Raw genomic sequence first — 27,526 nt, forward strand, 5'->3', positions numbered from 1 at the left:
ACAGTTTAGTAAAAATGTACTTTGAGTGGAATATGTTTTTTTCAATTTGAAATGTGATAAAAAAGGAAATTAACAGAAATAATTCAGTATTACACAAATACCACTACTACAGTACTAATACTAGTACTAATACTACTACTACTGCTACATACACATCAACACACACACACACACACACACACACACACACACACAAACTAATACTTAAGTTTAAATTTGGTTAAAGTGGAATAAGTTTAATTTGTAACGTGAAGTATCACACAAACACTACTACTACTACTACTACTGATAATGCTACTACTACTATTAATGCTACTACTACTACTAACACTACTACTACTACTACTGCTACTGTCTGTGATCTCCCTTTCTCACCACTAGATGACACTTCAGCCTCATTTTTCTTAATAAGTTTCACGTTCAGACCTCTGAGCAGAGGAGCTGTTAGAAATGTTCACATTACTTTAATCTTATTTTTTAAGTAGAAAAATGTTTTCAGTCTTGTGTCAAACTCTGTTGCTGATAATACCTTTAAAACACTCTGTTGTCTTTCTGAACCCTTCTGTATCACGAGTAACTGAGTGTCCTCCATGTTCTGTAAGATTCCTCATTTTTAGTGCGGTTGTGTTTATATTTTAATAATTGTCCAGATCTTCCACATCAGTATCTGTGATACAGAACAGGGATGCTGCGTCTAAACAAAGGTTTTCAGATGTTACTGTTTAGTCAGAGTTACAACAACACAATGAGACAAGAAGGAAGGGGACACCATTTTCAAAATAAAAGTCTCATCCGTTAAAAGCACCAAATGACAAACATATTTCTGTCACAATAACAATAAGCGTTGCGATGAGCTTCTTTCTAAAGCCACTTCCTGGTCGGTCTTTGTGCAATTGAGTTTCATCGTCCAACTAAATTTCAAAACACTCTCCGTCACTCCACTGAAGAAATCTCACACAAACAAAATGTTATATTCAAAAAGCAGATTACAAAAACTGTGTTTTTGTTGTTTTTTGAGGTAGAAAGCTGCCTCCTCTTTTGTCATCGTCAGTCACAGGTCATCACATCAGTCCTGACCATGGTGCAGAGCTCTCTCATTTTTAATAAAGGAGTGCGTCGCCCTCATTGACTTCCCTTTCGAGGGGTTTTATTTTGAAGGCCAGCTCTACTTGTCACTCTTTCTGTGTGATGCTGTGATGAAGAGGTGGGGTTTAAAAAGAACATCTACCTCATTCAAGTGGTACTGCTCTGTGTGTCGGGGTAGTCGGCCCTCTTTAACTGCTCTGATATTGACAATTCTTGATCAATCTTCTCGGATATAAATGACTGATTGTCAAATGGGTAAGACTCTGCTTTTATTGCTGGTTCTCATATTTCATAGTTTATTTTAGATATCCTCATAAGTCTAAGTCTGTGTTATTGTCTTTAATGTGCTTCAATATGTTACGAGGTATTTAACTATGAACAACACACTGGGGTTCTTGACACAGAATGGACAAAAAAACGGTGAATGTTTGATCTTAAATAAGTTAGTTTACGAGTTTACATACAGAATTATATTAAGAATGAATTTCAGTCTTTCTTGTGACCACAGGTTCTTTGTTATTTTATTTTAAATGTAGCAGTAATGGTGCACAGTCTGACACAATGCACATGGTGGACAGCTGAGATGGGGAAGAGACGGTCACACTCACAGGACGTCCACTCTGCTGATAATAACACAAAAACAGAAGTTGCTATCTTTAGTTGGACATCTAAACATATGTACTGTATCTGCACAGCTAGTTTTTAAGAATAAAGCTCAGGAATAAAATCTAAGTGATGTAAATGAAGGGTTGGACATCGGCGTTGTTGCACAAGGTGTGCAGAGGAAGGGCGGGGAAGTGGAAGTCCTGCGGTCAGATCATGACGCCAAACAGATCTCTACAGGAAGTGCTACCTTTTTGTTAACTTCATATTCTAATAAGAGTTGTTCCTCACATGCTGGTGTCTCTAACTGCGTGAAACTAATGTGACTCTCCTTCACCCGAAAAAAAACACACTCTGTTGTGTTAACTGTGAAGTCTTCGATGCTGACGAGAAGGACGTTTATACGACTTCTGTTTTTGTCTCGTGGGAACCGCTCTCTGCTCGCTGAAGATCACATCAGCCTCCGAACTGCTTTCCTACATGCAACAGCTGATTATCTTCACAATAAAGTAGTGAATAGAAAGTCGTAAGATTGTTATTTGCAGCCTCACCTGCTCCGGTCCAGTAGAAAACAAATGCATCATCCAACTACGAGGGTAAGACCTTCCCATGTGTGATGGTGTTTAAGCCATGTATATACTACTTAAAGTATATTTAAATGAATGTGTGCATCAGAAGACAATGGTGCTTTTACAAAAATACAAACACGTTTTGCAGACAAGTGTACTATTCTCATATAGCCACCGTGAAAACAAATGATAGCAAATGAACATATAAATACAAATGAAGACACATTTTTTTTCTAATATCAATTTAAAAATGGGAAGGTTTGAAATCTGTGAGGAAAATGTAAGTTTTTAAGGGAAAAACGTTCAGATTCTGACAGCAAAGTGTGAAAAATACAATACAACAGACAAATATCTCAATAACTGTTAATAATAATACAAATCCATTTCTCAGCAGCACACACTCAAAGTGTGATTTGTCCCTCACACACTGATGGATACATTACTTCACCTCAAGTAGAGTTTATTGAGCAATCTCTGGATTAAACTTTATTACAGGAAGTAGCTCCACAGAGCCTGTTATCTTTGTTTGAATATGTATCCATGTATTTGCATTCTCGCGTCCTTTTTTACAAGAAATGCATCCGTGGTTATATTTTGCGGTGACCACACCACCTGTCCCACGTATCTTCCAGAGAAGTCTCTCTTTGTAGTGCTGTGGTTATTATATTAAATATACACGTGTGTGTGGATTTATTCAAATGATTATATCCTAGGACCGATCTGTGACTCATGCATGACTTTAACACTCTGCACATTTCCTCTGGTTTACAGAGTGTACTAAACTAAAGACGCGTAACTAAAACGTCAGAGCTCCGCTGTGTTTCCACAGACCTGCTGACATCTGACAGAAAAGCTTGCAATAGATGATTAAGCCATCAAAGGAGATTACGTCATCATTTTAACTGAGTGTGGCCTGAAACCTGAATCCACGAGATTCTGTTTGACGGATTTGTTCCTATTTTTTTGTACAGTTTCCTCAGATTTTACAGCAGATGAGAAGATGGAGCTCGAGAGCATCAAGACGCATAAGAAAGCCCTTCTGGATGATATTCAGGTACACACACACACACACACACACACACACACACACACACACACACACACACACACACACACACACAGAAAATATATGTTTCCTAAACAATGTTTTAATGTAAAAAATCCCTGGGGAAGGTGTCCTCCTCCTAACATTGAGGAAACAAATGTTAAAGACTTTTCTTTCATCCTGTGCAGAAGTTAAAAATGGAGATCGACACCATCATGGCGGATGTCCTCAGCTTTGAGTTTGCAGAGGAAAGGTGAGTTTTACTCGGGGGGGGGGGGGGGGGGGGGGGAATCCCTACACCAAGTTTCTTTTAATAGAACTCCAACTTAATGCTCCTACTTAACTTGTGAATGTCACGCATGTTTCAGTTTCACAGTTGCTTTTCAACAACTTTCACCCACCTCCAGGTTTTATGTTCTCAAAGTACTCAGAGGATTGAGAGATTTTGGTCAATTTATCTTCCATGACTCGTCTTCTTTCAGACTAGAGGAAAGAAAACGTTTATTTATTTTGTTTGTTTACATCTGTAGATTTTTCCTAAATTCACCAAAAGTTACCTTTACATAATGCCTCAATTGCATATTTAAACATAACATTTCAGGAAACTTGTAATACAATAAATACTCATGTTAATGTGAGTGATGAAGTGGTGAAGTTTGATGGTGATATCTACTAGTTCATGTTGTGACCCTCTTCACCTGGAGACTCTTCTAAATGTCTGGACTTTAACTAAACGTCTCTTTAAAGGACCTTTTCTATCAATGGAGTTTTTCTCAGACTCTGATCCAGAAATCCTCACTTTGTATTGAAACATGTACAGAACTATTCTTTTAAGCTTAATATATATCTGTGACTGTACAGCTACATTTGAGCACCTCAACTCAACATTTTAGCAAACAACCAATATTTTGTTAAAATCTTGCCTCCGAGCCATTTTGATCTGTAAAAACTTGGCATTTATGCAAAAAGAACAACTTTATTTATTAGTTTTTTAATTTAAGCTAGCTAGTGCTACAGCAAGCTAATAGTGCTAGCTATGACGTTGTTATTGTAACATGACGTCAGCCAGTTAGATAATAATACATTTCTTACTGCTGATAAGCTATATATAGATGATGGTGTACTTTCCCTGATGTCTAACATTAGCATTGCCCACTTCACATCCTGAAAAGTATTTATTATTTTTAGTTCAAACTAATGGATAATTATGATTCTCATATCAACAATACAATGTTTGTATATATAAAAAACGCAGACTTTCATTTTTATTCTGTCAAAATATAGATTATATAGAATTACCTCAAAACCATGTATTTTGATTTATACCAGTAATGTGATTTTGTTGCTATTCAAAGATTGAAATGAAAATTGTCTCTATCGAACAATTTTACGAAGCATTTGGACAGAAATCCTCAGTATTATGTAACTTTTGATACAGACGTAAGATATAGAAAGGAGAAAGGACATTGTTTGTCCGAGGCTGGTGGTAAATAAGTAATTAAATGACCAAATAAATAATTAACATGGCTAGTAATGAATGCAATGTGAAGCATGTAGGCTATGATTAAAGTTCAGCGTCATCTAAAGACTTTTACTAACAAATAGTTTGGTTGGGAGGATAATTGGGTGTTTGATAGAACTGCTTTATAGAATTTAAGGTAAAAAAAATAGAAACGTAAAGCGGTGTTTGATTACAATTATTACTTATGATGGTTGTTTTTTTTGTGTTGCTTTCCCTGCAGCAAGACCACGGAGAAGAGCAAACAGTTCTCAAATGGGAAGAAGAAATTCAACATGGACCCCAAAAAGGTAAGCTGAGAAGCGTGTGAACATACATTGCTTGGTGAAAAATGACTTCTTGCTATTCTGGTGTTCAGCTTTATCAACTGAGCAGCTTGTCGCTGTGTGGACTTCCTCTCACTTCACCACAGCAGAGCTGCAGTGACTGTGATGCAGGTCCACACAACACAGTTTCTGTGGTTTCTTCAGTGGCACGTCAAACAAACAAATACAAAGTAAAAGCTTTGCCATTTATTTTGCTTACTGGAATGAGACCTCTGACTTCTGTTTGACTGTAAGACACTTTCTAACCAACATGACTGATAAACATGACTGATATGGAAGAGATGTGTTCAAAAGGTTCATCCTGCAAATTAAACTCAACACTCTAAACATATACCCTATATAACATATACTATAACATAATACATACATATACTATAACATAAAATATACATGTACTATAACAATATATACATATACTATAACATAAAATATACATGTACTATAACATAATATATACATATACTATAACATAATATATACATATACTATAACATAATATATACATATACTATAACATAAAATATACATACTGTATACTATAACATAATATATACATATACTATAACATAAAATATACATGTACTATAACATAAAATATACATATACTATAACATAATACATACATATACTATAACATAAAATATACATATACTATAAGATAATATATACATATACTATAACATACTCTTTCATGTCTGGTTTTATTACATTCGCCTCTTCATTTAACATCATCTTTAACAAAACTGACGTTTTTAGAATAATAATAATAGATAATAGAATTTTATTTGTGTTTTATGACATTTTAGTTTGTTTTACTCTGCGTTTGATTTTTAGCTTTTAGTTCATTTCAATCTCTTTGTGTTTTTATCGTGTTCTGTTTTATTGTGAACCACTTACACGTACAACGTGTATTGTTATTATTATTTGTATTATTATAACAAACAACAATTTCAGTCAAATTATCTCTCATGTCTTTTTTGCTGCAGATGTGTTACAGGAAACAATGTTGCGTTAGAGTTTGCTTCTTTTAGAGATCATTCTTGTCTTTTTAAATTTATTTCCATAAAAAAATATATTTTTAATCATCCTTTTCCTCTCTGAACCCTGTGATGGAGGAGAAAGAGGAAGAGAAATTGGTTTTAAGGAATTAGGATTACAGAAGCTGCGAGTTTGCACGGTCGTACCAACCGGAGATGAGCTCATTATGAAACTTAACACATTTAACCAGCAAGCCAGTAGGCACTGTGTGTGTGTGTGTGTGTGTGTGTGTGTGTGTGTTTGTGTGTTTGTGTGTTTAAAGCATTATGTCATCATCTAAAAGTGATACTTATCTGTGCAAGTTTAGCCATATGTGCAATTAAACAAAACAGAAGATAACGTGGAAGTATGTAAACCTCCAGTAAACTAACGTCTTTGTGTGTGTGTGTGTGTGTGTGTGTTGGCGTGCAGGGCATCAACTACCTGGTGGGGAATAAGCTGCTGGATGGAGGTGCTCAGTCCATCGCTGAGTTCCTCTACAAGGAGGAGGGACTCAACAAAACAGCCATTGGAGAATTTCTTGGAGAAAGGTGAGGAAGAGGAGGAGGATGATGAGGACAATGGCGAAGAGTAGCAAGTAGGAAGAGCGTAAAAAGCGAGGAGGGAGGGAGGACACTGGAAGGTAGAAAGAAAATAAACAGGTAGATACAGAAGAAGGAAGAGATTGATGATGGGATGAAATAAAAGCAAAGAATTAATGAGAGAGGGATGAAAAAAGGGAAGTAGAAGAGCTTTGATACCTTCCTCTGTTCATGTGTATGCCCCCCTTCTCCTCTGTCCCACAGGGAGGAGCTCCACCTCCAGACTCTGAAGGCCTTTGTGGAGCTGCACGAGTTCTCCGACCTCAACCTGGTCCAAGCCCTCAGGTCAGATCCCTCTCGTCTTCATTCCCGTCTCATCTACCCTGACTCATCGTCATCATCATCATCAACACTAACAGAAACACTTGTATGAATAGCTCCTATCAAGACGCACTCGCACAAAGAGCCTCAATTGAATACCTGAAATGTTAAGAAAGAGGGAACAAGGAGAGGAGGAAGGAGAGTCTCTAACCATTACTGCTATCTCATGTGGAGAATTAATGACAATCCTGTGTGTTCGTATGTATGTGAGTAAATGTTAGCATTATCACAGTAAGGCATGCTAATACTCTGTCGTGCACGTCACTTTGGAAACTGCACACCTGCCGCCAACGCTCACGCACTCAGTTCACAAACCTAAACATATTAAACATTGCATACGTTACATGCAGAGGTTTATGTTATTGTGGTGTTTATGTGACAGACAGTTCCTGTGGAGTTTCCGTCTGCCCGGTGAAGCCCAGAAGATCGACCGCATGATGGAGGCTTTCGCCACGCGCTACTGTGACTGCAACACTCATGTCTTCCAGTCGACCGGTGAGCTTCGCTAAATATACATCTGTCCACGTCCTGTCTGGGCGGCATAGGTGTGTTTGTGAAAACGTGTGTGTTTGTGTGTGAGGATGTGGATGGCCACATCTCTGTTTGCCTCTCTGACTTTCACTCCTATTTTCTTTCCAGGTCTGTCTCTCTTTACCGATTATGTATTAATGTAAACTACATGACTTCTACTTCTGTCTTTAATTCTTTGTGTGTGTACGTCCTCCTCTGTGACACCAGACACGTGCTACATCCTGTCCTTTGCCATCATCATGCTCAACACCAGCCTCCACAACCCCAATGTGAAGGACAAGACCACTCTGGAGCGTTTCATCTCCATGAACAGAGGCATCAACAACGGAGAGGATCTTCCCAACGACCTGCTCTCGGTGAGAACCTCTGGACAATCACAGGAAGAAAATTGGACAAGTATTTTCTTTCCTTCAAGCATTAGAGGACTCAGTCCTTGAATCCGTCAGTTAAAAACAAAAGTCAGACGCACACATGTCGACTTACTTTCTAGAAAAAATGTTGGCATTGTGTGTTTCTATAAACCGAATCGATACGTCAAATTTTGAGATTTTTTAACCAAAAATGTTTCATATCAGCCTTGTGTCATGCTTGCAGAAACGCACAATGTGGTTAAACGATAGGTTAGGTTATAGAAACAAAAGTAACGCAACAATGTTAAGTAACAACGTAACATAAAATTGTAACGTAGTAACATGACAACGTAACAATGTAACGTAACAATGTAAAGTAACAATGTAACATAGCAACGTAACATAACAGCGTAACATAACAACGTAACGTAACAACGTAACATAACAGCGTAACATAACAACGTGACGTAACGTAACAATGTAACATAACAACGTAACATAACAGCGTAACGTAACAACGTAAAGTCCTGCACACCTCGCGTGTTGAACTTGTTATAATATAAACACACATACGTGACCACGTTCAGGTGGTTCTCAGTCTGCAGGAGGAGGTTTTGATGAAACATTCAACAGTCCCAGACTGTGGGTGGGTGTGACATTAAACGTGTGAATGTCCCACTCACAAAAAGAACAACTGATTCATCGTCACTCATAACTAAAACACACACTTGTGTTTGTGCTTTTGTGATTTCCTCTGATTGGTGTTCAGGCTTTAGCTCCCAATTTATGCTCATCATATGGTACAAGATATTAAATGGTAGCAAATATTCATGTTTTCTTTTTTCTACCTATGTATCTTACCTACATCTTCTCAGAAACTGTATGAGAGCATTCGCAATGAGCCTTTCAAAATCCCAGAGGATGATGGGAATGATCTGACTCACACCTTCTTCAACCCGGACAGAGAAGGCTGGCTCCTCAAACTTGGTAAGATAGCTGTATGACTAAATATGAGTAATATGGGTTATATTAAATAGCTAATCATCAAAATCCCTAAGACACATGAGAGGAGGTTTAAATGTGCTCCGTGTTGCTATGCTACAGAAAATCTAACTAAGCTACATCAAAAGACTAAGAACAAGAACGTACAGAGGAAGCAGTCAGAAAATGACCCAATAATGGAGTATACCTTTGTGTGTTTGCAAGCAAAACCACTGGAGTTGCAGGAGTTTCACTTCAAATAGATGACCTCAAAAATGAAGTTACACAAACTCTCCTCAGTTTCCACGGACAACTGACAGCACAACAAATAACCGTGCATACACATATCTTTGTTTTGTGCTTTCTCTGTATTTCAGGCGGTCGGGTGAAGACGTGGAAGAGGCGGTGGTTCATCCTGACTGACAACTGCCTCTACTACTTTGAGTTCACCACTGTAAGGCTCCCACACGGGTCATTTTAAGTGACGTGCAGTTTATCCTTAATCTCATCCACTCCACGCCTCTTTACCATAAACACATTTTTGTCTTTTAGGGGGGGGGGGGGGGGGGGGGGGGGGGGGCAGAGGATCTTTAGAGGAAGATAGCAGGTGAACAGTCGATGCCACATAGAAGCTCAAAAGTGTGTGTCAAGTTGTGCTAGACATATATCATGTAAACTATACAATTATTAATTCATTATTTAAAATAGATTGTGAAAGAGCTTAGAACATTATTGTGGAATTATATGATGGCCATTCCCATATCATATTATGTCTCATAAGATGTTGCAACAATTTTTGGGTTGATCCAATTTGTTACACAAATTTAGTGCTAAATTTGAAAATGTTTCCCTCCCTTGAGAATTGATCAAAATGATCAAATATCCCTTCAAAATGTCACGAATTGTTACAATTTGTTCCCTGCTGATGGATCCATCACCTGACCCAGTCCGTCTCATTTTTATCTGTCTGCAGGATAAAGAGCCCCGAGGAATCATCCCTCTGGAGAACCTGTGTGTGAGAGAAGTGCCATATCCCCGCAAACCGGTACGATATTGTCAACTGTGCTTCCTTTCACCGCTGACACGTTTACAAGCTTGTTGTATCGTATTGAACAGTGGACCGTCCTGTGAATGTAACACTTGAATCAGGTCGATAGATTTTGGATTTATAGATTAATCGTCGCATATATCTGGTGTCGCCTAGTACTGTCTGGAGCTGTACAACCCCAACAGTCGAGGGCAGAAGATCAAGGCGTGTAAAACAGAGACGGATGGCAGAGTGGTGGAGGGGAAGCACCAGTCCTACACCATCTGTGCTGCTAGCGCAGAGGAGAGAGACTCCTGGATCGAGGCCATCAGGTCAGACCACAAACACATTTTACACACAAATAGCAACGTTGTACATAACCAGAAACATTACAATATATCGTGTAACAACACATGCAAGCGTCCCCATAGTCCTGTTTGTTTGTATTACTATACTTGTGAGGTCTGCTATTATATAAGTCACTTTCCTAAACATTTTTAAATCCAACCATAAAGAGTAACTCTCCACTAGATTGACCTACATTTTGTTTTTGTGGTGAGGCAAAAAGTCCTCACAATGCAATCGGACCTCATGAAGACAGTATTATAAACCCCCCCCCCACACACACACACACACACACACACACACACACACACACACACACACACACACTAATAAAGCTGCATTAGCCTCTGTATAATGGCGCTCTTTACTTCCAACAGAGCGAGCATCACCAAGGATCCGTTCTACGACTTGGTGTCGGTCCGTAAGAAGAAGGTGATAAACCAAGCTCCTCAGGACTGAGTGGTCCGGCGCCCCCTATGGACATTTAAAATAGTGCACCACAGTGGTGCTTAAGTTGTATTAAACACCCCGCAACACAAGTGAGCGAGGACACTGGAGGCCAGACACTGACGGTGGTCGTCTAGGCTAAAAGAGGGACTTCTCTTTCCACTTCTCTTTTTACAGGCTGAGCTAAACGGTGTCAAAGGTGAAAACGTTGACTCATTTTTGTTGCTCACACTTTCAGCGCAACAAGCCACAATAATTTGTTGATATATCTTCTGCAACGAGATGTTGATTTTCGGTTGACATCCGCCTGCTGCACAAGGTTTAGTTTCCAGGATCAGGAAGACAAATTAAGCATGTGATCTAAGCATCTATTGTACGCTACAAAAAGGGAAGATGTTTCTGAGCTTCCTAACAGATGTCATAAGGCTTAAAGGCGTGAAAAGAGAGCTCTACATGACACGCTACTGTTCCGGTTCGGTGTCATTTGAGGGCGGTTGCTCATGCTTCATTTTGTGAATACAGATATATTTACTCACATAAAAGCACTCTTTTGATTTTATTGCAATGTGTACACTGTATTATATGAAAGAAATGTTTTAGCTCTCCCTTTTACTGTGTCAGTTTGTTACGTTCCCTTGACTTATTTGATAAAAAGTATTCTATTGCTTGTTGACATGAGACTGGATCCTGTTTTTCGGTTTAACGAGCAAATTGACAGCTGTGTTTCTGGGTGAACGCTTTCTGAAACCATCAGACCACACCTCGTTTTCTCATATTTACAGTGTGTGTGTGTGTGCGCGTGTGTTTAAATGCTCATGTGCTTCTTTAAGGGTGAAACACCTAAACCACCTTTGTGGTTCAGAAACCATCGTTTTATCATTTTTTACTGCACTAACAAGTTATGAACAGCTTCCTCTGGCCTCCTTCATTTGATCAATTATCATGAAGAGTAAACATATGGTTATTGACGTCATAGTGAAACGATGGTTTAGATGCTTAAAACCTGAATTTGGTTGGAACGGTACAAATGTTTAGACATCTAGTTTGTATCAACAGCATTACATGATTATATTTCAATGTGAGGCAGGTCCAGACTAATAAAACAACAGGCATAACAACAACAATACTGTATATATTCACCTGAAAATAAGGAAGAAATACAAACTAGCTTCTTCCAAACCCGTCTTAGACTAAGGACCTCCTACGATGTATTTATTGTAAACTTCATGGTTTAATTTTCATTCAGCAACTGTTCTGCTTTATTTTCTTCATTAAGATGCAATTCTCACAGGAAATAACATATATTCATGCCTGCTGTGTGTCACTAAAACTAGTCTAAAAACTAGTCAACGCCTCTTCCTACTGCAGCTCTGACTTCCTGTTTCAGTGTTGCACCACATCCCCCACCCCTCCCTCTCATCTCCCCCTCAACTCAGCCCTGAGTTCCCATCAGGCCTGTGGTTCCTCTCTGAGGTCTGCGCTGTGAGCACACCCAGAAAAGAGAGGCAGGGGAGGCAGCTAGCGGTAGGTTTGTGCAGCGCAATCGTCACTCTTCCATCTTAAATGTTGTAGTACTGAGTCTCACCACCAGGTGAAGCCATCACCACAGTGATGCCTCGTGTTCGAAATTACATGAATTCAAAATAAACAGTTAAAATTTCAATGAAAACTAATTATTAGGATTGTTTTCAGACTACAATTTATGGACAATCTTAATCATTTATTGAACACACTATGGAAGAGATCCCACAACTTCAAAGTGTGGCAAAAGGACATTGAAATAAACACTATGTAATATTATTTCACAGATAATTGACAACAAAGAATGTAGAACACTATTGCATACATAAAGGCCCACGGTACCTCATCACCACAGGGGTGACACGGGGAGATGATTGTAAAACGTTCCTCTGGTTTGGTTTGGTAGGAGAGTCAGACAGAGACATACAAGAAATCAAGGCCTCACAATGTCCTGCTTTAGGTTTCTCAGAGAGGGTCTTACCCATCTTTGATCATTGCCCTGCTGGTCTGGACTTTATAACCTCAGAGAAATGCTTCCTTTAAATTCTCTTGTCCCTGAACACCTCCTCTGTTTGCAGAAATAAAAATCAAAGTACAACCAACATTCAGCGAATATCTCATTAAACCTCTCTGCACCCCACCAGGACAACGCGTATCCCCGAGCATGTGGATTATTGACTTCCACTTTAAATCGTGCACAAAACATATGAAAGTCAGTGCAGCTAGAACATTCATTTGGTCTTCCTGTAAACTGGACAGAGTACGTACAATATCGCATAGTCAACGGTGAGTGTAAAGGAAGTCGTTTTGTAATCCACTTTAAGAACGTAGTCCGCTCCATTGTTCACCTCAGGACACGTTGCATTGTTTTGCTTGACGACGACCCTGAACACCTTTGAGAAAAAACAACAACAGTGGCATTATTAGAAAGAGATCGGTGACATAAATGACATTATGAGGAATCCATAGAGGATGTCTGTAGGCATGTTACCACTATATTATATAATATATTATACATTCAATATTGAATGAATAAACAAGCGTCACTCAAACGTTTAGTGGTTCACTCTCTATGAAATGAAGATTAAGTCAGATTAACTGTTTCCAAACCTTTTGGCGTTTGAAAATAGAGATGTTCTGATACCACGTTTTCCTTCTCAATGCCAAGTACTGATCCAATACCAATGAGTTAAAAACAAAAATCTATATATGACTATTATTTGTATGGATGTGGTATGGCCTGGCTGACAGAGGACGTCATAGAACTTTCTTTTATTATCTATAGTTTGACAGATTTTTCACTGAAAAGTATTCCCAAATTTGCTGCCATTTAGCCAGCTAGCTCTGGCTAACGTTACACGCTCCGCTAGCACCTTCCTGATCGGTACTGAGCATGTGCAACTCTCAGCAGAGATGGCCAACAATTTTGGACGCGGCGATCGTCTTTGTCCGGAGATGATGATGGAAGTAGCTAACGAGTGAGCCAACTCGCTTCCATCCCATCTCTGTTGAGAGTTGATTAGTTTGTTTATTCTGGACCACTTTATTCCTGACTTACCCTCATTGTCCTGTGCTGTGTTGATAGCTTGCTCAGATTCTGTCCTCCGGCCCAGTTTAGATGGCTTCTTAGACCTCCATTTGGGTGGAGATTTCACGCTAACCTCAAAGTTGTCCTCGTTCTCATCCGTCCTATTGGTTTCTCTTGGTGAAGGTTGCGCACTGCCCGTCCCAAGGTTGTCCAAAATCTCCTTACTGGACGGTTTCTTCCTGGATAATTTCTGTATCCATCCGGTTCGCCCCTTCTTGTCCTGCGTGACTTTGTTGGGCTTCTTCAAGCTTTCACGAGGGTCTTCCGAGGGCAGCGGACTCAGCCGGTCCAACTTCTCACTGGTGGCCACCCGTGGCTTTCCCGGGTCCATCTCCTCAGGAACCTCAGCCAGAGCCGACCCTCTCGTAGGTCCCGGCTCCTGCAGAGACCCCGGTGGACGTGGGGTGTTCCCAAACACCAGTGAGTATTTGGGGTTGTAGTATTTGTGCGCAGGCACCTGGATGTCAGCTTTCCGTGAATCCCCTAGGCTAACCTGGAAGCGGGACGTGGTCGCCGGTAGAGGTGGGCGTATGGTCCCCACTTTGGAGCGTATTGCCGCTTTGGCAGCAGGTGGGCTGACGTGGAACTCCTTGTAGAGGTCCAGCTTCTCAGAGACGGCGTAAAGCTCACGGAAGTCGCGGTCAAAGAAGTCAACCACCTGCCCCGTCATCACAGTGATCATGTTCCGGTCCATACGAGACGTACACCACGAGAAACTGGGACGGAGACAAGTTCAACAACAGTTCATTCGATTCTGTGTGTCCTCATTGGTCCATTTACAACAAAGTCATTATATGAAAAACACATAACAAGTGCAACAAGCAAGCGTCAAACACTAAGGCATGCTGATGAGGAGAGCTCAAAGCATTAAAGGATAAATCCAGTTCATTATTATTGGGTCTTATTGTTTTAGCTTTGCCCATTGCTTTTTATTGTTATTGTTTGAAGTCTATATCATTCCTTTTTAACCATGCCACTGAAATATCCTCTATAACTATTGGATGGATTATCATGTAAGGGACAGCTGTCAGCATTCACGATTAGTAAACCTTTAACTAGTGCTACCTTCATTGGGAAAGAATCTAGCCTACTCTTTGCTAGTTTCTCAAGATGATCAACCCTGGCTTTAATACACTTGATAAGAAATGTACAACACAAACACACATTCTATTCCCAAGTAGTGGAAACAGGTGCTGTATAAAATGGTAAATGAAATACATACATACACTGATAGTCAGAGCTCACCTGTACGAGCCAAACACGACTTTGTCCCCGTCAACCAGCATGTACTTATTGCAGAGTGAACCGGGCAGTCTGCCGAAGGACAAACCGAAGCCGGTTCCCTCAAGCGTTCTGGTTCGGATGTTCTGCAGCCACAGAGGGTCACAGTCAAGACCATGGACAGGAAAACAGCACAGCCAGCAGCGACATCATTGTACCAATTATGTTGCAAATACCAGATCGGTTATATGTTGAATATGACAACCCCTCCCCTAATAACGTTCACTGCACCACAACCTTTCAGTGGCTCCATCTGAGTCTAATTTATGTATCACAAAATTTCTTTCAAATTAAAATTTGAAAGAAATTTGGAAACTTTGGTGTTGCGATTATAATTACTCTTGTCCTCTTTCGGAATTAAACTAGAAACTTTTGCTAGCATTCCATTATTTCCATTTCTATTAATATGTCAAGCTTTTTTATATATAACTCCTTGTCTGGTATGGTATGAATTTTCATATCAGCTCTCTTTCCAGATGTACCCCTTTCACGTGGCTTTGGGTACCAGACGAGGTAATTAGTTTAGAGCTTTAGCGACATTCTTCTGTCTGATTAGGTACAGGTAGTGACTTTGTGGTTGAACTGCTATGATATGTGGTGTATTCATAGTATTCTAAGTATGGCAGCCCTGGGTACATGTATCAAAACAAACAATAAATCAATAATTGAACATTTGGTCATCCTCTTGCCACCTGTCTTTGCTAAATTCATCTCTTATGTCAAAGTACCATCCTACCCGAAGATGCTGTGATCCGATCTGCATCCTGGAGCAGATGTCCAGGAAGTGTGGCACGCCTTTGTGATCCAACAAGATGTAAACGGGAACGGAGCGCCGACAGGCCGCGTCCATCAGGTCCTGCAGGATCTGGACGTCTGTGAGCATGTCCATCACAATCGCTATCACCTGCAGGAGGACGGGGATAGTTTCAAAGTATTTTAAAGGCCACAGAAATTCAACATTTGCTTTGACGGTTGAAATGTAGCTCAGACGTCACCCATGAATCTTGATCATCTATAAGGTGCTTTCATTTGAAAAGACACACACACACACACACACACACACACACACACACACACACACACACACACACACACACACCTGTCTATATAAGGTCTCTCACCAAACACCACCATGATCTGGGGAAAGCCACAAAATAAAATCTGCTACAATAACGGGGGAATTACACTTGTATGTATGTAGATTAATGTACTTTGCCTTTGGGTCAGTTTTTGTGGTGAACACTAACAAGCCTGAAGGTCAGCGGGTAAAATGTCGTATTAGACGGCTAACAAAGCGACCAGCAGGTGAAACTAATCTGTCTAACTGAAGCACTTCCACATGAAAGCGGCTTAGAGACGGACGATGAAGCCGCTGTCGCATTCCTCTGCTGTGTTCCAGTCCGGCTGACGGAGCAAACAGAGAGTCACAACAAAAGATCAGCTTCAGTCCGTCTTCAGAAACGTTTCCACGCAGCGTTTGCTTTCTGCTCTGTCTGTAGAGGTTTGTGTATTTAGGCCAAACCAAACAGATGTACGTTGACTTTTCCTGCATTTAACTGCAACTTGTTAAAAACTAAATGCTGAAAAACAGAAGTCATTCTAGGGGAGTGCAATGATTTAAAACCACTGGGTCCATTTGAGCAATATCTGTTGACATTTCGTGAATCCTGCATCATTAAACAAAGAACGTCAGGATGAAAGTGAACCAGCTAAAGGTCGACTACGGAAAGTTTAAGATCAACTACGGAAAGTTTAAGATCAACTACGGAAAGTTAAAGTTCGACTACAAGCTAAAGTTTAACCAAGTGTTTACTTCTTACTTCAAATGACTGCCCCTAGAGGCTGAAATGTTCACTACGCCAAACAATATGAAAGTGTTGGATGAAATAAACAAAATACTAATCTGATCGTGTTATTATTATCATTACTCAACTGTATTGATTTATCTTTTTTTTTTGCCTTTTTTCACCAAGTTAGACAACTTCCATGACGTTGGCTCATCTGTGCTTTGCATATTATTTTTAGACTTACTGTAAACTTTTGCACATTTTTACTCTTATTTTTCCATACTTTGTCATTTTCCTTTGTTTCTTTATTGTTGCAACACCTGCTTTTAACTTTCGTTTCATGTCCTCTCACTGTGTTTATGTTGTAAACCAAAGCACATTCCTTTTTTATGTGCAAAGCTACTCGGCAATAAACGGTTCAAAAGAAATTCAGAGAAAGATTGCCATTTTATTTTTGCAGTAGTTGATGATAGAATGTGCGCGTTAGGTCCATCCGATAATCAGAGATGACACATTACAGATTCAAGGAGCGTCCTTTCAGACATGTTGAAGCAGAGGATGAAGGTTTTAGGAAACGTGTCACTCGACTCCTTCTACTGTTTGAAAAGCAAAGTCATGGAAACAAAATGTTGATCTGTGGAGCAGAAGAGACCGGTTGTTTCCACTCAAGAGCCTCACTGAGGAAGAACACGCTGATGACATGTGAGGGCAACAACGGAGACACGAGCTGAGACGCGTGAGTGGAAATCAATGAGAACGCATTCAATATGTCGGTGAACTGGTTGCTCAACCTGCGTTATCTCCTGTGTGTGTGTGTGTGTGTGTGTGTGTGTGTGTGTGTGTCATTCTAAGAATAACTCTCTGCCTTTCTGATAAGTGACAACAAAGCAGTTTGCTTCATTCCACAGACGCAAACCAAGCTGAGGTTTTATTTCAGACACTGCATAATAATAGGTTTAGTACACAGAGAGCTGCTTCATAACAAGAGGAAGGTGTGTGTACCTGCTGTAGGCCCAACCCAACCAGGAAGCAGAACACCAAAGAACGGCTGGGAGGAGAAACAGAAAGGGGACTTCTGAAGAAAGTTAAAAGGAAATCCATAGAAGAGTTGCGTAATAAAACCCACTTGAGAGTGACCCAGAAGAGGCAGGGTGTTACTGGGAGCAAGAGGAACAGATGACTCAGCAGAGCTCCGGCAGCCTGTGAGCAAACATTACGATGGGCAACTCACACACACAGACCCACTTCATTACTGTGTGTGTGTGTGTGTGTGTGTGTGTGTGTGTGTGTGTGTGTGTGTGTGTGGAGGTATTCATCACTCAAACGTACATCCACCCTGTTCTCAATATTCTCTTTGGTTTAAAAAGAACATTTTTCAAGTTAGTTGTTCATAACCTCACTTGTTAGTTGTTCATAACTTCACTTGTTAGTTGTTCATAACCTCACTTGTTAGTTGTTCATAACCTCACTTGTTAGTTGTTCATAACTTCACTTGTTAGTTGTTCATAACCTCACTTGTTAGTTGTTCATAACTTCACTTGTTAGTTGTTCATAACCTCACTTGTTAGTTGTTCATAACCTCACTTGTTAGTTGTTCATAACTTCACTTGTTAGTTGTTCATAACTTCACTTGCTAGTTGTTCATAACCTCACTTGTTAGTTGTTCATAACCTCACTTGTTAGTTGTTCATAACCTCACTTGTTAGTTGTTCATAACTTCACTTGTTAGTTGTTCATAACCTCACTTGTTAGTTGTTCATAACTTCACTTGTTAGTTGTTCATAACCTCACTTGTTAGTTGTTCATAACTTCACTTGTTAGTTGTTCATAACCTCACTTGTTAGTTGTTCATAACCTCACTTGTTAGTTGTTCATAACTTCACTTGTTAGTTGTTCATAACCTCACTTGTTAGTTGTTCATAATCTCACTTGTTAGTTGTTCATAACCTCACTTGTTAGTTGTTCATAACCTCACTTGTTAGTTGTTCATAACTTCACTTGTTAGTTGTTCATAACCTCACTTGTTAGTTGTTCATAACCTCACTTGTTAGTTGCAGCTCTATGTAATGTTTCCAGAGGATGACGTGTGATGCATGTGGTTCTACTGACAGTCCTGAATGTGTTGTAATAAACTGGGTCAGAGGAAGTGAAGCAGGACGTCCCGTAGAGGTCCAGGTGTTGAGACCTGTTAGTACCTGTAACAGGTAACCTCACACCTGTCCCCTCTTTTGTTGATAGGGGGTTAATTGAGGTTTGTATTGTTAGGTGCATAATTACCATTTTAAGAAAATAATAGAGTAAAATGTGTTGGTTTAGAAGGTTGGACTGTATCCTCACAGCGTCTTTATAACTCTAATAATAAAAAATGAAATTATTATATTGATGTATATATATATATATATATATATATATATATATATATATATATATATATATATATATATATATATATATATATATTTATGTATCTCATTTCCCTCCCTCACCTTGCTGGCCTCCTGGATGAGTCGCCGCACCACCTCCTTGATGTGAGGTCCGTCCTCTTTGGGCGGGTGCGTGTGCACGGACACCCGGGTGACCCCTCTGAAGAACCCCCCGCCGGGCCAGCCGATGTCCAGCGGCGGCACCTCGGTGTCCGACATCTGGGGCCAGTAGGTGGAGTGGACCCCCGAATCCGCGTCGGTGCCGGCTGCGGCGGCGGCGGCTCCCCCCTCCGGTTCCGACCCGGACGGCTTCGCTTTGCCACCGCCGCTGTCACCATGGTCCACGTCGTACGTTCTGAAGCTGCTCACCACCAGCTTGACTTCTCTGGCCGATAGGAAGTCCTTCATGTTGTCCTCTTTCAGACGCGTTTTGAAGGCGCCGTCTCCGTTCTTGAGCAGCTCCTCCACGGCCGCGCGCTGCTCCTCGCTGTAGTAAAACTCCGGTTTGGACTCCGGGACTTTGACTCCGATGTGCCCGTCCTCCATGCACTTGAGCTGGGACTCGGCCATGGCTGTGGCGGCGGTTACCCTCCTCCTGGAGCTCAGGACACCCGCTGAGAGTGTGTGAGTGTGTGTGTGGGTGTGTGTGTGTGTGAGTGTGTGTGTGAGTGTGCGTGACGCCCGACAGGTAAACAACGTACAGCTGGGACAGTGTTCTTACCTGTCCGGTGGGAAAGAGGTGGAGCTCGTGAAATAAAGCCACGCTGCCTTCAGGAGCAAAGGGAATAAATAGTGCTAGAATGAAGACAACACAAGCAGACTGTCAAAGTGCAACATGTAGAACATGTTGTTTGACATCTGCACCAAACCCTCACCGTTCAACCAGAACATGTCATTCATCTTTTTAAGAAACTATCACTTTGGGGACTTTTTAGGCAGAATGACCAACTTGCAGATGTCACGTGAACGCAGCATCGCGCGGCGCTGTGCAGACATGTCGGCTTCTGAAGCTCCTTTTCCTTCCAGTGAAGTGTCGTTAAAGAGACCAACCCTGGTCATAAACTGAGCACACAGCAGCTTCACATGCAGGCTTATAAGACACGCCTTCACAGAACGAACGATGGATCATATATCATATATATATATATATATATATATATATATATATACATATATATTACTGATTATTAATGTTCATTGTGTTACACGTGTCCTACTTCTACTTATGTTCAGAGTATCCTGACATGTAAGTGTGCAGTACTGAACATAAACTAATGTGTGTGTTCATGACCCTGTACACACTGTTTATAGTGAGTTATTAATGTGTCACATTGTATGATGACAATAAACACAACGCGTGAATGAATGAATGAATGATCCAGAGAGTTCAGGTGGGCCTGTTGCGTGTTCCGGATGTTCCATCCCTTCATGGGACCAGTGACATAAAGTGATCCAGATGTGTGCTCTATATCATTCAAACACGTGACTACGTTCATGTCGTGTTGGTTCTGTCGCCCCCCCCCCTGTGGACTAAAGCGGTAGTGTCTCTGAGCACCAGAGTCCCTTTAAAAAACCTCTCATTCTACTGCAGTAGGATCTGCCCCCTCTCAGTCCTGGTTCTGGTTCTCCCGGGCCTCCCTTCCCTCCAGCGGGTCCAGCGATACGTCCACCATGTATCATCCACACATGATGGTAAAATAACTGAGGCGTTATCGTGTATCAACGGTATTTCACTGTTTTATGAAGTGATATCTTTAATCGTAAAAGTACCAACAATGACATCAATGTAGTGGAGTACAAAGTACAGTAGTTCCCTCTGAGAGGAGTAGAAGTACAGGAGCATCAGATGGAAACACTCAAGTACAAGTACTTCTGAACTGTACTTAAGTGCAGTACTTGAGTAAATGTACTAGTTACACCTCTTTACAGGACAGGTGAACATGATGTATGAATATTAACTCAATATTAAGGCTCATCACAGTTTCATTAAACCATAACTATAAAATGATGTGTTTTCATGTTTGTATTCTGACACAGAGGCTGCTGCTGGTTAATACGTGTGTGTGTGTGTGTGTGTGTGTGTGTGTGTGTGTGTCCAGCTCCTCTCAGAGGGGTTGGGTGTAGTTGGAGGGGAACAGGCCGGTTTTGCCTCCCAGCTGGCCCCTCCACCAGGACCGGTCGGAGCGCTCCACCACCACGATGACGTCGCCGGCGCTGAACGACAGCTCGTCCTTCTCCTCGGCCTGGAAGCTGTACAGAGCTCTGACCTGCAGCCCGGAGGAGGCTTCGTGCTGGAGGAGGAGGAGGAGGAGGAGGAGGAGGAGGAGGAGGAGGACAGAGGGGATGAGACACAGACGGACCACACAGCTCTCATATTGTTACACACTAAACGTTCTTTCACACTTTGTTCATGAAGTCTGTGCATCCATGTGAGCTGAGATCTCCAGACTTGGTGACATTTGTGCTGACAGACATGTTGTCTTTGAGAACATCTGGTCTGGGTAGTAGAAGAAGAAGCACTCAGTGCTGTTGATTACCTGTCCTGGTGCAGGTGGAGGTGCAGGTGCAGGTGGAGGTGCAGGTGGAGGTGGGCTGTGGGACTGTGGAGCAGCGGTGGGAGGCGGTAAACTGGCTGAGCTTCGCTGCTTTTGAGACAAAGACAAAACTTCTGTTAATATTTATAATTTATATCACTATATTCACTTCTATTGACTGTATTTCATATTGTTGTATTTCACATTTTTCTATTCACTGTATTTATATAATTATATTTACCTTTTTATATACTTATGTTCACTTTATTTTATTTTTTATTTACCTTTTTTAAATTCTGCACACTTTATTAACATCATTATATTTAATATTTTTATTTTTCTGTTCACTATATTTATATCATTATATTCATATTTTTTAAAATCTGTTCACCGTATTAATATCATTATATTTAACATTTTTTATGCTCAGTTTATTCTATTTTTTAATTTTTATTTACCTTTTTTTTAATTCTGCACACTTAATTTACATCATTATATATTTTTTTAAATATTTCTGTTCACTATATTCATATCATTTTTTTTAAAGTCTGTTCACCATATTTATATCATTATATTTAACATTTTTGCTTTTCTGTTCACTTTATTTATATCATTATATTTCGATTTTTCTTTTCAGAATAAAGTCCTAGTGTGAAAAAGTACTGATACACGCTACATTTCCTCCTGAGGGTTCCCACCTGTCGCCGCGTCTCTTGCAGGAATATTTGGCTCTGCTTGGAGATGGAGTTGTTCTTGTAGAACTCCACCAGCTGGTTGAGAGAAGGGAACTTGTCAAACCACAGGTAGTACTGTCCTCTGCCGTCCCGCAGCACCTTGAAGTGCAGCACGTCTGCTGCGTGTCTGCAGGGGAGCGACGCACAAATTCATGCTTCTATAGTCACGCATTCTGCATCCATCAACACGAGAGAGGTGGAGGAAATGAAACCTGACCGGCTTCTTCACTGTCTTTACTAAAAGGTGAATCATATGATGCTTATTTCATTTTTACAGCATATTTTAGAAACATTAACATGATAAAAGAGCTGCAGGTCATAGTTGAAGGAAGGCCAGAGAGCATCACATTGGACCTGGGTGTGTGTGTCATTTACATACGTTCATCCTTCTCACTCAAGATCAGTGAGGAGATGCTATGAGAGGCCACACCCACTTTCGGTGTCTTATTTTGGAAAGAATAATGTTTTCATCCCGTTTGCGTCGTTCCATGAATCTAAAAGATACATTTGCACGTCAAGGAAGTCTCAGTTTGTATCATTAAGTTGTGTGTCTACGCTGTTAGCTTGTCCTGCTAGCTATCCGGCTAACTTAGCTTTGTTCCTCACACACAAAGGGACTCTTCTTCATCAGCCGGGTCGAGAAAGAACCAGAGAGACACAGATCGAGACGCCGCCGAACGCCGTGTCTTTTACAGTCTTATACCTTCTTTCTTGACGTGCAAAATGATCTTCTAAATACTCAAACATCACATGTGTAGTTCATTCAAACGGGATTCAAGAGAACAACTTGTCTCTCGCCGTTGACTAACGTTCATATTTATTCATTAATAAGGTCCCGAGGTAATGACACCCACAATCACTGTCATATATATATATATATATATATATATATATATATATATATATATATATATATATATGTATATATATATATATATATATATATATGTATATATATATATATATAGTGAGAGAGAGAGAGAGAGAGAGAGAGAGAGAGAGAGAGAGAGAGAGAGAGAGAGAGAAATATGAGAATGTTGTATGTTTTGTTCAGAAAAACTACAAAACAACATTTTAACAAATCTGAATTTGAAGGACACCACTGTAGGAGAGCTAGCGTATGCTAATGCTAGCATCTCATGAGCAGTTCAGTGTCCAGCTCTTGCTGGTTCTACATGCGTACGTAGACATGGACACACACACTGAATGCACCTGACTGAGATGGAGAAGTCACCCGTCGCTGTGTTTCGACTCCCCCGTATGAGGAAGGCCCCCTCAGGCTGTGTCATCAGCTTCTCCTGGGCTTCTTTGCGGCTGTAGTCCTCCTGGTACCAGCTGAGTGATGGAGGAAAAGACAAGCAGGTCTCAGCGGTGTTAGAGTTATGAACAGAATACGCTGTCAGAGAACTACAGGCAGGGAGAGTTAACTGTAGGACTGTAGTACAACTAGAAGCTACTCGTATCAGTACTCGGTTCTTATTCATGACAAATTATTCTGTCCTCTCCTCTGTCCTCCTGTCCTCCTGTCCTCTCTCCTCTGTCGTCCTGTCCTCTGTCCTCTCTCCTCTGTCTTCCTGTCCTCCTGTCCTCTGTCCTCTCTTCTCTGTCCTCTTGTTCTCTGTCCTCTCTCCTCTGTCCTCCTGTCCTCCTGTCCTCTGTCCTCTCTCTTCCTGTCCTCTCTCCTCTGTCCTCCTGTCCTCTGTCCTCTGTCCTCTCTCCTCCTGTCCTCTGTCCTCCTGTCCTCTATCCTCTGTCCTCCTGGCTGCTTTGTCTCAGACAGCACAAACGTTTGCACAAATAAAAGCTTTTGGATGATGTTTCATGCTGTGCTTGTGTAAACATAGTGACGGCGGCCGATTGGACAAGGTTTCACTTTTATTTACATGTCCAAATGTTGCAAATAATTTATTGCAGGTACAGTAACAAGCGTAGTTGTAGTTGCGTTCGTGTCTGTCTGTGTCTAGTTCCAGGTAGTATCTACCAGTTGTTGTTTGAATACTCTTCAATTGTTGGTTTGGCAGAAAATAATGGTCGAGAAAATCAAATAAAGCCTCACAATGTTGTTCAAACGTCTGCAGTTTTATTAAAGAATTGTAATCAAAAGAAAATCTTGGTCTCATAATTCCACTACTCTGCCTTTAGCTTCATTTTCAGGTTATAATGAGAAATATATTTTTGAAACATTTAATGTTTACATTATAGGTAACACCAATGACAAATAAATGGCACATTCATTATTTAATAAAAACTGCATTAAGCTCAACTTCATCAAGTTTAGAAGTTCGTTAATGTTATTCATTGTGAAATGCACGATGTGTCTCTGTGTCTCTGTGTCTCTGTGTGAGTGATACCTGGGCAGATGAATGTTGATGAAGTTTTTGGGTACGAACCCGTCGCGCCCATTGAGTTCTGCTTTGTACCAGTTTCCAGTGGCCTGCAGAATCTGACACAGTGGGACACAATGAGACACGTTTCATTTCAGTCCTGTCGGGGTGAAGACACCACACAGCTCTCAATTCATACAATACCGATTTGGAGGTAATAAAAATGAGTCCACAACTTTATGGTACTTTTATGGTACCTGTAAACATGTTTAATAACCCTTTTGTTCATGTATCATGTACAAGCCAATCTTGGAGATCTTAAATGTGGAGATGGACAAGCTAGCTAGCTAACTAGCCATCTCTGGAGATAGACGAGCTAGCTAGCTAACTAGCCATCTCTGGAGATAGACGAGCTAGCTAGCTAACTAGCCATCTCTGGAGATAGACGAGCTAGCTAGCTAACTAGCCACCGTCCTCTCCGGAGCTCCCGTCTGCTCTCCTCCCGGTCTGCCGGCGGCTTAGGGGTCGCCTGATATGGGCCCGTTGGTTAATGTTAACTTTAACCAACGCGATCCCTTAGAATGAGTGACTGTACATATTGAGAGAAACAAGTACGAGTACATTGTTTGCATAATATAATAATACATATTGATATGTTCCAGATCACTTTGTGTTTTGTCTTTTTGTCTTTTCTGTTGAGAAGATAACTGAGACTTCTGTGGGTTTTGAGGCACTGATGGTCTTTCAATGTCATTAATAAATGCTTTGTAAAGCATAGATAGTTCTCACTTTAGATGAGGTCACACAAAATACTTAATAAGTGACTAGTAACTACCTGAATTAATCATGAATTGCACTATTAATACGCATTTATAAAGCATATATTAACATAGTCCCTAACATTAGTGCATATCTAAATCATTATATATATAAACACATGAATAATGTGCATCTAAATAAGTTGTTAATCATTTACTAACACTTTATAAAGGATGTTATTAATCATCTACAACTCCTCATTAATTGGTTTGTAATATATATATAATACTTCATTTACAAATAGTGAATCCATCATTTATAAAGTATGAAAACACAATCATGAAACACATTATATATGAGCTTATTAATGAAGATTAAAACATGTATAACTGTTGTTATGAATTGTATACTAATGAGTGTTAATGTAGGAACAATGCTTTATAAATGATGAGTTAAGTGTTTACTCACACTTAACTAATGCTTCATAGTGTGTAGTTATTATGAAGTGTTTCCCATTTTTGTTGCTATTTTGCGTTTTTTTGGCTATTTCTTTGTAAATAAACTTGTATTTGTGCAACAGGATGCAGTTTCATAACACATTTCCATAACCTGCTGCACTAACTATTAAACAGTGCTGTGCAGAGCAGTGACCCAATGACGCAGATACTGTTGACCCCTCCCAGCGGCCGCTGAACGTCCAGACATGTAGGTGACAGCTATTTACATAAAAATGTAAATTCTTTGTCCCAGCAGTCCGCAATTTGAATGCTTTTCACACACAGAGCTATTCATAACTTGGGCGTCTGCTATGTTGTTGAAGACACAAAGTAGGAACTGTGTATATGTGTGTGTGTGTGTGTGTGTGTGTTCTCACCACCAAGAGCTCTCCCTTTCTGAAGCTGAGCTCATCGCCGGCTGTAGCTTCATAGTCGTACTTGGCCGTAGCCTCCATGGTGAAGGAGCTGAGAGAAAGGTGGAGTAAAGAAAACGTACAAAGGCGTCACATGTGTACAAAAACCCAGGTCCAACACAGGCATGAAAGGACACAACCTCAAATACCTTTTCATCAGAATGTACCTCGATTTAACCGAGATGTGGATGCAGGTTGAGTGTAAGTGTCAAAGGGCTGACTCTGGTGTAATGAATAGTTGTTATCCACAGGAAGAAGCACCACAAAGACAGCGTTAACTTCTCGTTCCTTTCTCTTTTGTGCACATTAAAATGAATGGATTTGACAGATGAAGTCACAGAGCTGGACTCATTCATGGAGCACCATCAGTGTAAGAGGAACGTCTGTGCTGACAGCACGCCAACAAACCCATAACTCAAAGAAAATGACACCCCGTATCTGTTTGTGCGTCGTTGAAGAGAAGGAAACTCCAAAGCTACTCACCGCGTAAGCGTCGGGTCCCTCCTGCAGAGCACAAATCCTGCAGTCCACAAAGAGAAGTGACAAGCTGACAGCTCACAGGAAGCACAGGCGGACCGCAGCTGCCACTGAGACACACTTCCTGTGGCTGCTGACCACTAGCGCTCACGTGGTCACACTGAAATAGACACAGGTGCAAATATATACGGTGAGATGGAAAGTTTAGAGACATACAGGAACTAGTGCTGCATGAAGTGAAAAGCAATATTTAAGTCTAAAGTTAGGCTGCTGAATCTCCTTTATTCCACCTGTTAATAACCATCATTTATAAATAGTTAAACTATAACTATAACTAAACTTGAGTTCAAAGTTATTGTGCGTATAACAAACAATGACATCATTATGTTTACTAATAATTAGTAACTTTGCAATTTGTT

At 40.5% G+C, this 27,526-nt stretch overlaps 3 protein-coding genes across 4 annotated transcripts; 1 reads left to right on the forward strand and 2 right to left on the reverse strand.

Moving 5' to 3' along the window:
• The first annotated feature begins 1,233 nt into the window (after positions 1–1,233).
• On the forward strand, positions 1,234–11,442 carry LOC137871568 (cytohesin-4-like). The gene is made up of 13 exons (XM_068709429.1): positions 1,234–1,341; positions 3,230–3,312; positions 3,492–3,556; positions 5,046–5,112; positions 6,598–6,716; positions 6,972–7,052; positions 7,471–7,583; positions 7,827–7,975; positions 8,845–8,956; positions 9,328–9,404; positions 9,924–9,995; positions 10,155–10,309; positions 10,700–11,442. Exons 1-13 carry the CDS (start codon positions 1,323–1,325, stop codon positions 10,779–10,781), a joined length of 1,194 nt encoding a protein of 397 aa, XP_068565530.1. The 5' UTR covers positions 1,234–1,322; the 3' UTR covers positions 10,782–11,442.
• Positions 11,443–12,451: 1,009 nt separating this feature from the next.
• LOC137871567 (protein FAM83F-like) lies at positions 12,452–20,114 on the reverse strand. The gene is made up of 5 exons (XM_068709427.1): positions 19,433–20,114; positions 15,896–16,063; positions 15,124–15,245; positions 13,849–14,594; positions 12,452–13,183 (listed from the first exon to the last, which is right to left on the reverse strand). The coding sequence occupies exons 1-5, from the start codon at positions 19,937–19,939 to the stop codon at positions 13,140–13,142; spliced, it is 1,587 nt and encodes a 528-aa protein (XP_068565528.1). The 5' UTR covers positions 19,940–20,114; the 3' UTR covers positions 12,452–13,139.
• A 974-nt stretch (positions 20,115–21,088) lies between these two features.
• grap2b (GRB2 related adaptor protein 2b) lies at positions 21,089–27,217 on the reverse strand. 2 transcript variants are annotated; one of them, XM_068709424.1, is made up of 7 exons: positions 27,114–27,217; positions 26,595–26,682; positions 24,989–25,080; positions 23,850–23,972; positions 22,602–22,764; positions 21,907–22,014; positions 21,089–21,660 (listed from the first exon to the last, which is right to left on the reverse strand). In XM_068709424.1, exons 2-7 carry the CDS (start codon positions 26,670–26,672, stop codon positions 21,475–21,477), a joined length of 750 nt encoding a protein of 249 aa, XP_068565525.1. In that variant the 5' UTR covers positions 26,673–26,682; positions 27,114–27,217; the 3' UTR covers positions 21,089–21,474. The 2 variants fall into 2 exon arrangements, with proteins under 2 accessions (XP_068565525.1, XP_068565524.1); XM_068709423.1 differs by lacking the exon at positions 27,114–27,217 and adding an exon at positions 26,780–27,056.
• Positions 27,218–27,526: the final 309 nt, after the last annotated feature.

This window comes from Cebidichthys violaceus, unplaced genomic scaffold, assembly GCF_023349555.1.
Source record: "Cebidichthys violaceus isolate CVI_PGR_0920_01 unplaced genomic scaffold, fCebVio1.0.p SCAF_148, whole genome shotgun sequence".
Taxonomy (NCBI): domain Eukaryota; kingdom Metazoa; phylum Chordata; class Actinopteri; order Perciformes; family Stichaeidae; genus Cebidichthys; species Cebidichthys violaceus.